Raw genomic sequence first — 18,687 nt, forward strand, 5'->3', positions numbered from 1 at the left:
AAACAAAGAATACCAATTAGCAGGGGAATATACAGTTCCTTTCTTGTTTGCAGATCTCTGTGTAATTAATGAAACAAAAACATGCTCATTAATTCAGATCAACAGCACTGCACAAGGCCATCACCAAGAAAGGCTGCTTAGCTGAACAACCAAAACACTTATCTGAGAAGCCTGTATGTGTTTTTCTCAAGTCCATACACCTATTTTAGTGCAAACTAAAACAAGGACTTTGTTTCTTTACACAGATAATTTTCAATAAGATTTTAATTATACCCAGAGGATGTTAGTCACATTTGTAGTACTCAGTGTTTAGGCAAAAACCCACCAAAACTCATAATAAACACAACTTCATTCCTATACCAGCTTTCTCAGGTATTATATATGCATTTTTAAAAGAATTTTCAATGCTGTCTCGAAGAAATTAATACTTTTAAGTTGTGAGCAGCGGTTGTTCAACTAAGCTGTAAGCTGTCCAGATTCACAGTCTGCGTGTGCACAAGATCAAAAGTGCGTCAGGCTCAACAGTCTTTAAATGTGATATATTTTACAAATATGTATGTGAAATAAAGCTACTCAGCCATGGAAATAAGATCCAGCCACTAAAAGCAAGAAATGTCCATTTTGAATGAATCTAATTTAGCTTTAATTTTTACATTTTGGTTGAAGCCAATCCAGATCAAAATAGCTTGACACCCTTGTGAAATATTATTCCCATAAATATTAATCCCATATTTAAATATTTAAGTTTCCAAAACAAAACAACACAGACAATTCCAAAGAGGACTATGAAATGCCTGCTATCCTCTGGGGATTTCAAGAATGTATCCAGAAAGGCAAGGGACCAAACACCACTGTCCATTTTTTTTTTAAAATATAAGATCTTATTTGCAGGGCTAAACTACAAATCCACACAGTTTGTCACCCCAGCTAGACTAGCCCCACAGCACAGCACACAGCACACAGCAAACCTGCAAAGAAAGAGGCGCTCCGGATGAGGCGGAGCGGACCTTGCTCTGAGAATGCCCGCCTGGGGCTGCAAAGCTGGGAAAGACCTACACGGCAAAACGTAAAATACACGTCAGAGGATGAGGTTAGTAAAGCAGAACAGTCCATAGGGAGGGGGCCAGGGCAGGGAGAAGGTTTGAGCCAACATAAATGCAGAGTAACACACGCAGGAGAATAGCTCTCAGGCTTTATCAGAATGCTGATGTGAGGATGAGTCCCACAGTTGGACTATACAGTATTTATAGATTAAAATAATAGACCCAGCTTTCCACTGTCTCCCATACAAGGATGGGGTTTCTCAAAAGGGCTTTTTTTTTTTATTTTAAGGTTGAAAAATGATTAATTTATGCAGGCTCAAAGCCTAACTTGACCACAAACAGGAGATTCATCACAGAGTATAATATTTGTTTTAACGTCCACACTGGTGGGGCAGCTGGGAACACTGGTTCTGAAGAGAAGAAGGAGGAAGGGGGAGAAAGCAGGCAGGAATTCATCTTAGTAGAACCAACAGAAAATCATAGGCTGAAGTAGTTCTGAGAATAGTCAGTACATAAGTTGAGTGAAATGATCATACAGAAAATAAATGTTAGCAGTCTCAGCAGTTCATTTTAAAAGTAATACTGGATTATATAAATACAAGGGAAACAGTGTATTTACTGTAGACAGAGACAGAAAAAACACATCAGTATTTTTAAAGAGTTAATTGCCAGTCACTCTCCTAAATTTTAAGCCAATGCTCACTCAAAGTTTTCTGATTATACAAAACACGAAGGCTGCACCTCAAAACTCCCTTCCATTCTCTTAGAACTCCATTCATTAAAGGGAACACATGACTAGGGTTGCTTTGGTTTTTTTTAACCAGCACATCTAAAAAAAGCACCTTGTAAATAGTTCCCGACCAAAACACATAGACCCTCCTCCTGTCACAGGTGAGTCAGGAGCAATCTCTGCTGCTGAGCACAGGTGTTAGAAATGCTGCGGTTACAGATTAACTCCTCTCCCTACTTTACCCAGGGTTCCCTCTGTACTAAAACGGGAACTATAAACAAATACTGTAGAAAACTTGTGCAGCTCAATCACAAAGAAAACTTCAGCATCCTCTTCTTGCAGGCAACCTTGTGCCTCTTGCCACATACCCTTGCCCCAAGGTGCCCACACCTCCTGGTCAGTTCTTAGGGCAGTCACCAGAATCACCTCCGAGCTGGACACAGGTGAACAGTGGCACTGGCTACACCGGAATCACTCCATGTCTAAGAGCTGCGTTATCTGAACTGGAACTTGCAGTTTAGATCACTCTAATGATACAGCAAACTTCTGCAAGGCACAAACCACAGCAAAGCCTAACAGTAGATAAAGTGATCTTCTCTCTCTTAGATCAGGCACCTCATTCACTGCAAAAAAATCACAACTGAAGTCTGAAAGGACTACTAAATATTAAGAAAAATGCCGTCTTTTTAACTTTTCTGACTCAGTGAATTCAGGAAGCCTTTAACAGATAATAGGTTCTTACAACCTTAATTGGCTTCCCTTATAAATGGACTACCGCGAATTATTTTAATGAGGTATACAGCTCATGAGCCTGAGAAGCACTTAAGCCCATGCTTGGGCACAGTCTTACCAAAGTCAATGTGAAGGAAAGCAGTAAACACCCCCAAGATCTAGGACCACAGCAAAGTCAGAAACCCATTTAAAAGTAACACAGTCATCAAATATACTCCTTACTTCCTACCCTATAAAAGCATATTTTACATTCAGCAATACCCTGGAAAGCAATTGTGAAAAGAAGCCCCTTATTACAACAGACATTTGCTTGGAAAGTCAACAGTCAAAATGAAGGGAAAGGGAGGACGTGCTGTAGACCCAAGGATCAGGGTGCTACACTGGACAACCAAGCATTGAAGTCCAGTATCTTTACTATCAGCTCAACTGTTGCCAAGAGGAAAAGCCAAGACCTTTGTTATCTAACATTAATGGAGCCTCCACCCACAGCTCTTCCAGGGAAGCTGAGAACCAAGGATGCCAGATGGTTTCTCAAGACTGCTTAGCTCCCATGGTCAGCCAGAGGAGAGAACAAAAAGATATTCTGTCTAATCTGATCCAAAGCTCCAGCACAGCTGTGCAAGGTTAACTGAGACTCATACAGGACAGGCTCAGGTGGGCAGAGTACAGAGGAGAAAGAGAATTATTAACGAAAATAAAACTGGGGAACTGAGCCAGGCAGAATCCATCCTGCCTGATCCAAGATATGCTGTTCAGGAATTTCTACAGAATGATATTTTCCAACATTTTCTGTATTTGAACTTAAGTATATCTAAATATTTCTATTACGTATTTCATATACACATATGTAGCAGTGTAGACTGAATGACTGCTAACACTTATTCTCCCCCAAGCTCCATCAGCATTAATTTTCTGTTACATCCTTAGCTTTTAAAAAATTTGATTCTATTTAAAAGATTTGCATATTCTATAATCTATGATTACTCAATTAAAGATATCAGCAAATAAAATCTGTTTGCAATTACCTATATTCCCAAGAAGTCCATTCATAATTGTACTGTGGTCAGGCTTCAATGTATTGCTGTCTTGATTAATGAACTCAAGACTGTCCTGCAGCCTATAACAAACATAAAACATATAACAACACCAGTGATTTGCAGTTCAATAGAATAGAGTGCTCGTGCATTACAGCTAAAATGGAACAGACAAGGTAAGAACACAGGCTTCCACTAGAAAAAGCTTTCATAGCCTAAGCCACATCCTCAGGTGGGTCATTTAATAACAGAAAACTAAACATGGAACCCTCTGAAGCCATATATTTTTGTAACACCTTTTTCTTCATCTTGGACTGAATTCCCCAGGTTGCAGGTAGGTACTTTTGTACCTTACAATATCAAGCTTCACCATATCAGCATGGAAGCAATAGTTCATTCATTCCCTTAGCACCAACTGAGATAAAGATAACCGTGAGGGCAAGGTGAGGACCTTACCGACAGGACGTAGCAAGGAGTTATTTTTTTAGAGAAAGAATCTGGAGGGTCCAAAAAAAGTCCTGTCTGTTCTTACATTCATCTACTTCTGTGCAATAGCTACAAAATGTAGTGGACTCACGTGTTCAGACTGCCGTAGATGCTGCTTCCCGTGCGAGCTGTGAACACCTTGCTGAGCATGAGCTGGGGAGGGGAGCTGGGGGACAGGAGGGAAGATGTCAGTCAGAAATACTGCTAAGACAGGCTTTGCCTTCCATTTCTCAGCCCTCCAGATTTTATTGACCTTAACACGACATAATAGCCTTTTATTTCAAAAATGACATCAGACTGACTTTAAAGCAAACACAGAAATCCATTTTACTCTGCACTTGTGCCATTCAATTCATTATTTATCAGCGCTAAGGAGTGAGTCTTCTGAAAACACCAGCAGCAAAAAGTTAATCTTACCGGATCTGATGAATTTTCAATGTGGAGCCCTTGTAGCTCATGGCCACAGAGCCAAACATCATCTCTCCAAGCATGTTGGCATCTGAGGAGCACCGAGAACCCTGCAAAAAACAAACCCGCTAACATTTGGTTTTAAGCATTTTAGAGGCACACTTCTATTAAGGCAACATACAAGTGAGAAAATATTCCTTATTTAAAATATAAATATGCAAAATATCTTGCCAGAACACTGTTGAACATGCTAAGTTGAACAGTTTAATCAAGAAATGCTAACAGAGAAAGTGATCTTCACACTGGCTGTGAGCTCAACCACTAAAACCATGCAAGAAACCAAACGCATCTAGGTGAGGGGAAGCAGATTTCAACCGCACTGAGCCAAGGGACTAAAGTTTTAAGAATGTGTTAACACACCTTACTGAATTAAGCCTAAACCATGTCCCTGCTTGACAAGAAGGATCACCAGTTCACCGGAGATGTCAGAGGAGCCTAACTGGACCAATGTGTACTTGACAAAGACTGATTCATAACTTATCCATGGATGCTATTTTATATGGGATGAATCTTTCCCTGGTGCTTCTGTGATGGCACCAGGAAAGAGCTGCAGCATCATGATGCCATGCTAAAGTGGTGCAATTCCTGCTTCTCTGGTAGCAGGACCTAAGGCACAGCAGGAGTAAGGCACACAGGCTAAATACCAAGAAGCAATATAACTATGCTACATCACAGACTAGGTCAAATTCTGCAAACAAAACCCTAAAATTAAAAAATTACTCAGGGCAGTCAACTGGAGACAACTGCTCAACTGACAGATCTCTTATTTGTGTATTTTCAATGACTGTGATTATTGTCCCTTTGTCCAGGGCTGTTTCACCTCTAGGCCAGCAGAGTATTAGTGCTGGGTCTCCACTTGCACCCTGCCCTGAATAATTTAAAATGCAGTGATCACTCACTAACAGAGCTCAGCCAGTTCTCAGGTGAGAAGTTTGGCGCTGTGCAAGAGAGCAACACATTTCCTTCAAGGTGTGCGACAGAATGTAATCACTCAATTCCTTGGAGTAATCCTTCTAAAAGATCCCTAAAACCACTCACAGAAACAACCCTGCTGGAAGATGTTCCGTGCATCTCCATATTCCTTATCCAAGCTCTGAACAACCAGTATCCTGAATAATCATGTATTCTACACAGGACTGGAATACAGAATGACAGAATGGTTTGGGTTGGAAGGGACCTTAAAGCTCATTCAGTTCCACCCCCTGCCATGGGCAGGGACACCTTCCACTATCCCAGGTTGCTCCAAGCCCTCTCCAGCCTGGCCTTGAACATTTCCAGGGACGGGGCAGCCACAGCTTCTCTGGGCAACCTGTGCCAGTGCCAGACAATGAGCCTGGAGCACAACCAAAGACAGGGTGTCCCCACCACAGACCCCTACCAGGAGCAAGGAGGGCTGTGAACATCCCACTCAGTGTTTCTGCTCACACCAGCCTGCAGAACAAGGGCAGGAACAAGCAAATGCTCATCAGCCAAAAGGCAACACACTTACAACACCTCAATGTTTAGCTCTTGTCAAGCACTCTCAGTTAAGCTGATCATACTTTTAACAGCCATAGTTTTAACCTCTGAAATCTCCGACCCCTGCAAGGAGAGGGGATGACTGAAAGCAGCAACCACAACTGTAAAAATGAGGGTACAATAGCAAGGTTTGTAAGTGTTCAATGACAGGGCAAAAGCTGATCATTAGCTGGGCCTCAGTGAAATTTCCATCTCTGCCTCCCAGGATATCCCACTGCCCAGGCGCACTGTAGGCAGTACTGCAAAAACTAGAATTTAAAAGCAGTCAGTATGACCAGCAGCTCCAAGGAAATCTCAACATAGATGTTAACGGGTCCAGGAAATAACAGGTTTGCCAGCATCACAAAATCATTAGGAACACTGCAAATTACTACTGCCTCACACTGTGATTGTTGTTTTTAAATCTGTTGCAGATCTCCAAATGAAGGACACAATTCTGATTAAATGTCAAGCCCTTGATGGTGGGTTTTGATTTCAGCCTTCTGCTGTTGTGAAAATACAATTCTAAAGCTCAGTAAAAATACTTTATCTTAAAGTATTGATTTTCTTTGTCAGACAACCAAATTAAAGTGAAAATCAGCTGCTTTCAAATTTAATTATAGGGGTTTCCCTTTCCTCTGAAAGACAGACAAGCCCTGCTGAAAGCAAAGAGCATGATAAGATGAGCCCATGGCCTGTTCAGCCTGGCATTTCATCTACACTTAACATTTTACCATGCATAACCAAAGACACATATTTAATGCATTTAGTATGGAACACTGTTACAGCTCAACTGTTTGGGCCTCTAATGCTGCAAAATACAGGTCACCCAAGACCAAAACAGAGTGCAATCAACTGCGGAAAGGGGTTAAATATTAAAAACTCAAACAAAAAGTAGCCAAGGAGGATCTGGCAAAACGGGCACAACGTGCAGCACTGACAGCCTGGAAGCAAACCAGCTCCCCAGGTCACAGTTTAGAGCTCCCATAAAAACTGATCATAAAATACCCACAAGTGTTTGTGATTGCACAGTAGCATATTAGAGGTAGTAACATTTTCACGATTTGGAAATTACATTTCTGAATATATTTACAACATTTAATACTCCCCTTACTGTACATATTGTCCTGTCAATAACTAAGTATCTGTAAATTAAAAATGTAAAGAAAAAGAAATAAATGTTAAATATGGGACATAATTACAAAAATGGAAGCCAGGAATAAAACCTCTGTATTTCACCTTGCAATTAAAGTTGCTCATATATAATCAAAGTGTATTTAAACAAGAAACCATAAGAAGTATTTTAAAAATCCCATAGTATTGTATTATTCGAACTTCCATTTTATAGCCTTATAAAAAAAACAGACAGAAGAATCTGTAAATACTGCAAATCCAATAAGTAACCTGAGGTTACAGACACAGAAGTCAGAACATAGGAAATGGCAGGCTGAGCGAAGTCCGGACAAACTTACTTTGACCCTTCTGCATACCCGATACTAAATTTTATTGCACATTAAATAATACTTGTATTTTGTCTCTCTGCTCACTTGCTGGGGAAGCCTGGAAGGAGTCTGATGAATGCAGTAGATAGTTTACAACAAATATGCTTTGGAAGACCAACTTCAGCTGAAAGTGTGTGTCACAGTCACGTTGCCACGTGTCCTTTCAGTTCAACTCAGTAAGACTTTGAGTGAGTGATATATGTGAGGAAATGAGGACTTCAAAGGGAAAACTTTCCACAGCTTTAAAATACACACTCATGCCAAACACTAAAATTTATTTTCTTTAATAACATTAAGCATTGTTTGCATAGAGCCTACTCTGGAGGAGAGACAGTTTCTGGGTAGTGGGGAGCATGGTTTTCCTTGGGCACACATTGCACAAAGGAGGCTGCTTTGTGCTGGAAGGGAGCGGCTTGACAGAAACGTCTCTTCCTTTCATAACCACAGTTAAATGCCCTGCCAGGAAGGGAGGAACGGAAAACAGATCTTCAGCCACCTTACCCAAGCTGTGGAAAAGAGTGTGATGAGAAAGAGAAAACAAGAATCCACAGCTTGCCAAATATAGCAGGAGTTAACATGACAGTAGGTAAGTCAGCACTGGAAGGTTCTTCATTTCTCTCTACGGGACATTAAGACATCAGTAGTATTGTACTCCAGAGCAGGCTGTGGAGATACCAGCTTCCCTCAAAAACACAATTACTTCATTACAAAGAGTAGAAGGGCTTAGTTCTATTTTAAGGTGGCTTAATATAAAACACTTGTGATCCATGAAAGGAGAGATGACAAAAATATAACCGTGTCAGATGACTCTAGCTACTCTCATGGCCAAAATCTCTTCCATAAAATGGAACTCAAGTGCATTAAATCCCTTGTTTTAAAGCTGTTACACAGACTATCCCTACAGACAATGTGTCTCCCTGTTATTTCCCTGGCATTTGACAATAAGGTAAAATAAACTACTTCACCTACACCAAGCTAAGATACTTGTGTCAAGTCTCATCACATTAAATGAGTGTTATCACCTGGGTCACAAGATGGAACAAATGCCATGGAGAAATCGTTGCCATTCAAGACACATCCCGAGAGAACCAGCTGGTTGGTTTTAGACTTGATAATACGCAAAGCGACAGCATTAAACATTCCTAAGTCACAACCAAAGTTTTGGTTCTGACTGAAAACTGCTCTCCACCACCAGCCTCTCATTTCAAGGATTTTAAAGCAGTCGTACCTCACCTGCTGTTAGTATTTGACATGCGTTAGGAAAAAAAAAAAAAGTGACTCACCTGGTATTTTGGGCATTGTTCTTTTGGATCAGAGAACGAGGAGGATGAATTGATTGAACTATCCAAGGAAGAAGAGCTGTCTCCTCCAGGCTTTAGTTGGCAACACTTCCCAAAAACTCTCACTTGAGCATCACTGCAGAGTTTCTGAAATAAAGACAACACACATGACATACTAAGACCCATGACCTGAAATCACTGTCAGCATCATTGTACTTACCTGTTTAGGTAAGATATTTAACAGCTGAAAGGCTCATGCCCCAGGAAACAGGTAGTAGAATATATACCCATATCTCTTGCAGCCTGGGTGTTCAAAGGAAAGCTGAGCTCTTTTACTTCCAATTAGCCAAGAGCCAACAGGTCACTCCAACTCCATCTTCTTAAGTAGACTATTTTAGACCCAGGATTAGGAGAGAGGATGGTACCAAAGCATTTAAAGGAAGAATGGCAATGCCCACCTTACTCCTGTGCCTGCCAGAGTGGAGATGACACAGGAGTGTGAGCAGCACAAAGGAAGGAGCAGCTCGCCATAAATTATCAAGCAAGAATAACACAATTCAGAAGATTCATGTTACAAGGGCAAGTGGAGAGAAAAGATCCTGTTTTTCACAGATCTCTCCCTAGCTGTGTCTAAGCCCCCTAGTCTTTCTGAAGAGCGGCACAGAGGCTTACATTTTCTGTATGAGGAAATTGTGAGGCTGAAAGTGGACAAAGCTGAAAAACACAGTGTTATAGAGAAGCCAGAGAAGTTTCACAAAATTATGGAGAATCCAAAAGGTAAATTCTAATAGATTCAGACAGAAAGCACAGCAGAGAAGAGAGTTTAGAGGGCCCAGATGGAGCTGGAACTGATGAACAGGATGGGCAGGATCTGTGTCCACTCCACACAGAGAGAATTATCAATCACTGGCATGGGAGATGTTTCACTATGTTTCACTCACTATTTAAAAACATTTGTGATTCACCTTGCAAATCCCAGCATCCTGAGCAGAATCAGCATCCATCAAGTTAATGCTGTTTACACCAGCAATGGCACTGCCAACCCTCTTCACCTAAAGATCTCAACGTATTTTTCACACACTTGTTACACTTCAGCACACCCACATAAGGTTGGCATTATTTACATCTGCTGGTGGGCAGCACTAGGAGACAGAAATAGCCTACACTGCTCAAAATTCCACACTAACTCTGCCCTAAGACTTCCTTAATTACCCTTTCCTACACAATTAGCAAACCAGTAAGAGCAAGCTGGAAGCAAATCCAGCTGAAAGCAAGATTCAAGGGATAGATGGGAATACAGAAGTGCTTTTGCATGCCACATCTTCATCTCTGGACTCACGGCTCCCTGCCACGAGCTTCCCGTTCATTCAAAAACATGAGCATGTCTCAACCTTTAAGGAAAAGGCATAAAGAAAAGTGTGAAATAGCCAAGCCACACATTAGTAACTCCATGATTGCTCAATAATCAGCAATAACTGTACAAAAAGATGACTGGCCTTCCTTCTGTGGAGGGATGGGAGTCCCATGTCTCTGTCCTAGGCTGTCCAGGTTACTTTTTTAGGGACAGGTGACTTAAATTTGGCCCTAACTGTGGGTGAGGTTTAGCAAAGCAGCAGAAAATGGCCAGGATTATAAAGCCCCACATGGCAGCCTGCAGTGCTGCTCCCTGAGAGCTGCTGCCACAGAAAGCCCCAGGGAAAAATGTGCAGAGAAATGAGTAATTCTGTGGCAGAGGGGAGGGAAGTGTTCACTTTCCCCCAGCCCTGTGCTTTCCTGGCACACAGCAGTATCCTCTCCTTTCGACAGGAGCTTGTTGAAATCCTGCAATACGTAGATTAGCTAATGGCTACTGAGGATCTGTGGCTTGAGCACAGTGCACAATGGCTGGAACATGTGAATGATCATCATATGACTTCAGTAGGAACTCATGAACTAGAATTGCATTTTATCTCTGACACAAACAACAATGTTCTAGGCTAGGCAAGCATCATGTGATAAAACCACATACAATCCACAGGGTTACAGCAGCTTTTGCAGGCAAACCACATTTCAGCTTGCATTTTCCATCAGATGTTGAAAGTTCCTTCTAAAATGTTACAGTTACAACTAAGCTTCCTTGAGACTGTAGAAATGCATTTACTGACTTTACAACAGAAAATAAAATTCTGTGCATTAAAAAGAATGGGCTGAGTTTGCAAATTAATTACTGTTAAATAATTTCTTCTCATTATCACTGCATTTTTCTGCACAGCAGCTTTACCCAGATGCACTGGGGGGGCTGGTAACTTGAAGTAACAGTTGCCTAAGTTAAATACCAAACCAGGAAAATGGTTGTTTGGTCTGTGCAGTGGTGTTTAATGAACCAAAACTCCTGCAACAAATCTTTAAATGAGGTCAGGATCTTTCAGCTCCCACTTTTTAGAACCCTGTGAACAGTAAATCCCTCCTAAAACGCAGATCACTGATGAATTTTGGTGTTTGCTCTTTCACAAACTTAGTATGTGTTTAAGAAGAACTTGTTGGACAATGAGATCAAGAACTTGCAGGGACCCTCTCCTCTGCAATTTCAGCCTCCAAATGTCAATGAAATTTTAAGTGCAACAAATCTCAAGATGTTATGCATCAAAGGAGTAGGATTACTTGCATTCCATATAATATTCCAAAGATATTCAAGCCAGCTTTCCAAAAATAAAAAAGTAACCTAATTATTTAAGAACTGTACAAGAGAAAGTTTCAAAGCTGTGAACTTTCTTCCCAATTAGACACAGTTGCATCAAATCCAATCCCTGGGCAGGGTAGTGCTGGAGTGCTCTGAAATGCCCGTTTTTGCTGGAGAGCAGAACATCTGCTGGAAGGATGCCACAGGCAGCTCCGCTCCTGGCCACCACACTGCTCTCCCTGCTGGGGCCACACTCTGTTCTCTCCCTGCCAGTTCACTGCAGATACCACCCAGCTCCAAAGACTTCTGGCAGTCCCAGTTCTGACATTAGAGGTCATCGTTTGCTGAAAGTCTTGGAGACGTATCAGGTAGTTCTGAAGAAAACTTGGAGTAAAATGTCTTTATAGTATGACAGGGTTCAAAGTAGTTTTCTTCCTCGGTTCCTCTTCTGGAGTCTCTTTTCTCCACATCTGTCAGCAAAGACTTTTAACTCTTTGACACAAGGTCTCTATTCTCCTCAGCAAGTGGGAAAAACATGCCCAGTTCTGTGAATAGTAAGAGGAATTTCTGCTGGGCAGGTTTTACTCTGAGGATAACAAGAAAGTTGAAAGGAGTCTGGTATGTTGAACTAAATCAGACTTTGTATAGGTGTATTAGGGCTGGGAGTGAGTGACAGAAGGGAAGAGAAATGTCATAGTATGCTCTACTCTTTTTTACCTCTGTGCAACAGCAGGTGCTCAAATACCACTGTGGAGGCAGTGATAGAGAAATCTCTATTTCCAAGCAAAGTTGCTACTCTTCAAGAGCTCTGTTCCTCATTTTCAAAACAGGTTTTTCCAGAAAAAAAAAATTCAAAACAGGTAAATGAACTCTTTTGCTGTATTAATATGAGTTGGTCTGTATATGCAATGAAATGTATGTATCCACCTAAGACATGGGAGTAACCTGAGTAGGCACTCATTCCTCCCCTTCAAGTGCCCATGTAAAAATCCAGATATCTTTCTTAAAATGCAGCTGCCAAGTGCTGCAATCTCCCTTTATTTCTAGAGTTGTCAAGTTCCTCTATTACTCAGAGGTCAGTGAAAGTCAAGACAACCCCGCACTCCCCCACTCCACTAGTATTTTTCCATGTCTGTTTAGAGAGAATAAGCAGAGCTAAGAAGGTGGGACTTGATCTCTGTGCTTACAGCTTTATCCATCTGCTCAGCTTGGCTCACTGGAAAACTGTCCTGAGAGTCAGACAGCATCCAGAGTCTCCATTTCACACAACTCACCTAAAAGCAAAAGGCTCACTATCCAATTACTAATCCCTCAAAGCAATTTGCTGTTCAGCATTTATCCAGTGCTGAAGTACATTAGAACACGTGGCTAATCCTGGCTTGTTTCAAACAGCATGCCATTTCTCTGCTTTGGGATAAATATGACATTCAGAGTAAAAGAAATTGCCGCTGAAGGAGATCAAATATCATATGACCTTTTAATGAAATTATTCCAAAGATAAAGACAACTAGTGGAAGAAGTGAACTTTCCATTCTCCAAACTGAAGTCCACTACTGCACCTCTACATCTCAAATTCTGCATCCCACGCCTCTCTTTCATTTCTTCTGAAAACCAAAACAAACACTACTTCTGAAAACCTTCTTCTGCCTCTGGGTCCTGGCAACAAGTTACTGCCCTTCTCTGATTCCTTGTCTTTCCCCCTTTCCTCCCACATGACCAAACTTTGTATCTCTGCTCAGCACAGTGCAGTTTGGGTCCTTCCTTTTTTTCCTCCCTTCTCTTCCTCATGGTCCCTCGACACCCCTTCTTCCTCCCTGGACTTCGAACTTTCCTCTAGGCTGATCTTTAGATTTAGGAAATCTTTTAGCTCTTGTATGTCCATCAGCATCTCTCTCCAGCCAGATCCCCAATGTTAACCACTGTCTTGCCATAAATCCCCATTGGACAACACAAAAAGGAAAATGAGCAGTAAAATGAGACAGTTAATCCCTGTCCCTGAACTCACTTTTCCTGCTCCAAGGGAAGCCATGATCCAAGGTTCCCCTTTTCAGCTTCTTCTTAACTTTATTCCCCACTCCTCCCTCGTGGCACCATTCCTGGGGCATCCTTATCCCAATCAATTACCAGCCCTTGGAGACGACCTCCTCATACTTCAGCTGGCCTTTGCACACTGGCAGTTATGGGGACATAACTCCTGCACCACACAGTAAAACACAAGCCAGCCTTAGCATGAGCTGAGTCAAGGTTGGGAAGCCAAGCACAGGGAAAGGCAGAGCCAAGGCTGACAGCCCAGCACTGGCTGGGCCACCTGGCTGCTGCACCTTAAGGAGGAAAAAGGGCTGCTTGTTGTGCTTATTTGAAATTCAAAGCAGGCCTGGTACCACAGCTTTTTGAGGAGCACACCTGTGTTCACACACAGCTCCTGGCTCGGGAACTCAGTATAGACCACGTCACAGGGAGGAGAGTGGGGCTGGTGGCAGAGAGCAGGAGAGGAGGTGTCAGAGCAAAAGGAGCAGACGAGAACAGGAAAGAGTCCAACAGCAAAAACCAGTCATAGGTTGTAACACTATCACTTGCTCATCAAGTAACAGAGTCTGATTAGAAATGAGACACTTACTGCTATGAGGAATGAAAAAAATAGCTGCCTAGAGGAGGCAGTGGCTCAAACCCACAAGCTTGCCCATGGAAGTTCTTTGATACCCAGAAATCCAAGGGATGTGGATGCTTGGGCATGGACAGAGGCTGTTCAGTAAAGGCACCAATAATGCCTCTTCTTCATACCACATGCTGCCCTGGTACATTCAATGTGCAAATGTCTGTTTTGATGCATTTGCTCATGACCTAGTGCCACAGGGTTGGAAGGGGCAGCCACTCTGTTCTGGGATACCCAAGCATAACTTAGACACACAGTTTTCTGATGCTCAGGAGGCAGCAGCCTTTCCCCTCTGCTTCCAGAGCCCAGCAGATCAGTAGCCCATCCCCTGGAAATCTGGGGAAGGACCTCTCCTGCTTAGCACCAAAAAAGGTATAGGACTCACAAAGGGGATCTCTCTGCCTCCCACATGCAAAGTGCCCACAGCTGCCTGAGGCGGATCTCCGCCTGGCACAGCCTTGGGCCAACATTCCCAGTGTTGGGAACAGCAGCCAGCCCTCTGAGACTGCTGCTCAGCTTCCCTTGCCAAGTTTAACTCTAGCAAGACCAGGGAAATCATGACTTCTCCGGAGCAATTAAAATATTGTAATGGTCATTCTGCAAACTCCTGACTGCCTTCAGTGTCCCACTGTGCAAAACTCTCCCCAAATTCTTCTCCTTAATATTTATCTTTACTGAAGGCATGAAGAGGCTGACTTAATATCCAATGAAAATACAAGGTGCTTATTTGTGTTATAGCCACATTTCCCTGGCGGCTAAGATGAATCTACTAATGCTTTACCAATTAGGCCCCAGCTCAGTGTGAGCACAAACTCAGCAGTTTTCACTGATCAAAAAGCCAGAGCTTACTGTTTTATTTCTTGAAACAGCTGTGTCTGGAAAGGTTTTCTCTGATGCTCCTTAAATTTTATGACCATACCTTCCCTTACAGAATTCAAATGCCTGAGCCATGTTCAACCTCGGCCCACCACACAGATCTTTTGACATATGTAGAGATTATATATATGAAACAGACCAAAATACATCTCACCTTGCTGCAGGCATACAACTTTTAAATTATAATTGCTTTCATGTCTCATAAACAGCACCATAAAGCAAAGTGAAACCCTCTCGATCCTCCATGTTAGACTGATTTGACTTGAACCAGAACAGTCTGGCCACTGCCAGGCCCTCTTGCAGATCTCTCCCCGGTGTTATTTGTAGATCCAGAGGTATAAGTCACATCAGGAAATGAGGGGTGAGGGGGAAGAGATGCAGAAAGCCTTGCTTTTTGTGGGGTGCTGAACAGATACCCTTTCAGAAGAGAGAGTGCCCAGCCCACACATGGCTGACTGCAAAAGGGCAAGAGTACCTTGGAATGTGCTTAGAACCAAGATCTGGCTTTGTATAGGCAGGGTGTGTCTTTGCTAATGAAAATCATGATTAAGAGCCAGAGAAATGAACAATGCAATTCCTTGAAAATGGCCAGTATGTCCTGCTAACTACACAAGCCCATACTAAGCTCACAGCAAGCCAAGCTGAGGACTCTCCTCCATGTTTTTACCTGCAAACTTTTGTTTTACGAGAAAAGTTCTGCCTGACATGACATAATCTGAATGCTGCAGAAGGCAGGTACATGGCAAGGCAAATGTTTCAATACATCCTCTTCCGAAGAATACTAATACTATGAAAAATAAATGTATCGAGCTCCTAGAGGTGACTTCTGGGTATTTCAAATGCCCTGGAAACAATTTTCCTCCACTAGTCTCATGTGGAGATGGTGACTACAGCTGTTTCCCTCCCCCTTAGCAAAGAAAAAGCAGAGATTAATATGGAACCATATCAGCTCCATTATCAGCCATTTATCCTGAGCTGCCACAGTCAACGAGCTTTCTGAAGTAACCCAAACCAGTGAAGTCTGCAAGTTCAGTGTGCAAGTACACATCTATCTGAAAGAGGTTTTAGACTTTCAAGAAATTAATTTAAATCTGGCAAGAGGATTTATACTGTAAGTTATTTTCATTAATGAAGTAATACTTTATAATTAATGAAGTAACAGTGATAAGCCAGCAATTCATACCAATAAACCACTTCTAAAGATCTCCTGTCTTTAAAAACCTGTTTTCCTGGCAAGAATATCAGGAAGAACATGAACTAATAGAACCATTCTAAGAAGTTTAAATTAAAAAGAAAGATGCATTGTTTTTCAACATTTGTGAAACTCACTTTATTTCACAATTCTCTATAAAAACTAGGAAATAGGGATCATGATTCATGGCTATAAAAGCACTGGAGTAAGCAATGGAGAAGCCCAGAATTTTGTGCCTGGTAAGACGCAGACTCCCGAGGTTTGGATATTGGACACAGCACTTGAGACCAGGGTTAGGAGCATCAGGCTGGCAACAGGCTGGAAGAGTTTGGAAAGCTAGATGAAAAATCTTCTGGCTGTACTCCAACGCTCAACAGGAAAACCGGGGCTTGGGGGTAACGTGTTATTTTGTGTACTCCTGCTTACAGAAGGACCTCCATAAGTCCTACAGGTAAAAGCAGCTGGAATCATTAATTTCATTTCACACCATGCTTTCTGCTTGCAGGGCTTTAAATGGTTTGTGACTGCTTATAAAAATGGTGAAAAGAAAGTTCAAAGCAGCAAAGTAAGTTGTCCAGCCTCATACCACCACTTTCAGCAGCACTGTGGCCAGAAATTAATCTTCTGGCCAGAGCCCTTAGAAGGAAGTATCCTCATCTGACCGCATCCATTACAGTTTCAATTACTAGATTACCATGCAAATCATGCCAAAAGGAAAAACAAGAGTTTCCAAGTAACTTTCTGTTAAAAAACTGTCAGCAAAGCATACAAACAACAATTAGCAAAAGCTAAGCAAATAGGACACGAGAACACGGGGCTGGGGGACCTTCTGATTATGAATGCAGACCCCATCACGGCACAAAACCAGATCAATAAATCCCAGTTTACGCCCTGCTTCAACTGACAGCATGGCCTGCTGCAGCCCCAGGAAGGAATCCTTCTCACTGAAAGAGCAGAAAGTAGATAAATCCCAGAATAAAGAGATCATTATAGGATTTAAAGCTGGTAAGAGTGAGACCACTGAAGCCTGAATAATTTGCAATTTAACAGGCATTTAAATATAGCCAACATTTAAATGTCAATCTGATAAAACAGAACATATGTAATTTATCAATTTGGCCATTTGAAAAAATACAACTATAAACATGTAAATTAGCAAAATACTCACCGACACGGAAACATCCTCTATTTTTCTTTTCGCACTGGAATCAAATAAGACATTCCGTCCTCTTCTTTCACAGTCCTGATACACAATCAGTCGGATCTGACTTGGGTCAAACTCCGGCAAAGGCCAGCTTTAATTAAAAAAGAAAAGAGCAGAAGGATCAATTACCACAACTCTTTATTACACTGTTCTTTGTACATTACCTGTATATACAACATGATTAAAACAGAGTCAAGCAAATTCAATCCCATTTCATCAAATCCTTTGATCCTGTAGCCAGAACTACGCCCTTTGTTTTCTTTTCTTTCCCCTACATGTGCCAAATTACACTGTCATAAACTGCACCAATCCTCTACAACTGCACAAAATGATGTGTGCAGCATTAATAGATCTTGTGCTCTGTCTTGTGATATGTTTTCTTCAAGTTCCAGCTATTTAAAATCAACATCATAGAACTCAGCTTTTGTGTTTAAAGACACAAAGAAACCTCAAGATGAATAATCACAGGGTGGTTTGGGAGAACCACCTGGTTGTCTCCACATAAGCCACTGTGACTCAAGGGCATGGTCAGCAAACCACACACAACAGGCCTAACACACCTATTCCCAAACTGGTTTCCAAAGGAAGGAGCTTTCCTGAAGCCTCAGCCTTACCTTAATGCCACTACTCCAGAGGAGCTCTCAAAGGGAGAACTTGCAGGCATCAGGCTTGGAAACCATTCCATAATCTTGCCTTTAACGGTGTTTTGTAGCCATCATCTCAAATTTCCATTGTAAAAAGCCAGCCATCACTTTAAAGCCCAGCAAGCATTGTCATCCATTGGCCTGGGAATCCATTTTCACTGATACCATCTCAATTCTTGGAAGATAGGAAACAAGACACCTGCTGTATCCATGAAACCACCAGGAACCATCTTTCAGCTAGTTTACAAGCCATTTCCTAGACCAAGTGAAATTCTGTCTTCCTTACCCTTGGCTTTTAGGCAAGCAGTGTTAGCATGAACCCCAAGAAGCCAGAAACAAGGCACTGGAACTTTCCAGCCACTAATGAAGGATAGAGATTCCCAATTTGCAAGAAGTTGTACACGTATGTCATCAAAAAGACACCCATAACATGAGTTAAAGTAAACCTGGCACGTTAGACTCCAAGACAACAGTAAATTTTCCTCTCCTCTAACTCAGCACCCAAAGGGCTTCTTGCTCTGCACCCATGCTTTATGTGACCAATACACTAATGATCGTGACTCAACAAGTCCTGTAACAGCGGAAAATCCATTTGATCACCAAAGTCATCATCACCTATCAGAAGTTTTTAAGGCTGCCCAGGTACACAGGTTTTACAAATAGTGTAGTCCCAATGAGGTGAAACTA

The 18,687-nt window shown here is 41.9% G+C and overlaps 1 protein-coding gene across 3 annotated transcripts in view; it reads right to left on the bottom strand.

Moving 5' to 3' along the window:
* Positions 1 to 18,687, bottom strand: part of FNIP1 (folliculin interacting protein 1) — a 65,119-nt gene that overhangs the window by 20,273 nt on the left and 26,159 nt on the right. For 2 of the 3 annotated variants that reach the window (XM_082291194.1, XM_082291196.1), the window contains exons 2-7: positions 17,321 to 17,447; positions 8,776 to 8,919; positions 4,443 to 4,543; positions 4,117 to 4,191; positions 3,531 to 3,622; positions 969 to 1,052 (exon numbers count right to left, since the gene is read on the bottom strand). In XM_082291194.1, coding sequence (XP_082147320.1) covers positions 969 to 1,052; positions 3,531 to 3,622; positions 4,117 to 4,191; positions 4,443 to 4,543; positions 8,776 to 8,919; positions 17,321 to 17,447 — 623 coding nt within the window. Of the gene's footprint in view, positions 1 to 968; positions 1,053 to 3,530; positions 3,623 to 4,116; positions 4,192 to 4,442; positions 4,544 to 8,775; positions 8,920 to 17,320; positions 17,448 to 17,970; positions 18,176 to 18,687 lie in introns of all 3 variants that reach the window. The other variant, XM_082291195.1, reaches the window with a different exon arrangement.

The sequence above is a fragment of the Coloeus monedula genome, assembly GCF_965178545.1.
Source record: "Coloeus monedula genome assembly, chromosome: 15".
Lineage (NCBI taxonomy): Eukaryota > Metazoa > Chordata > Aves > Passeriformes > Corvidae > Coloeus > Coloeus monedula.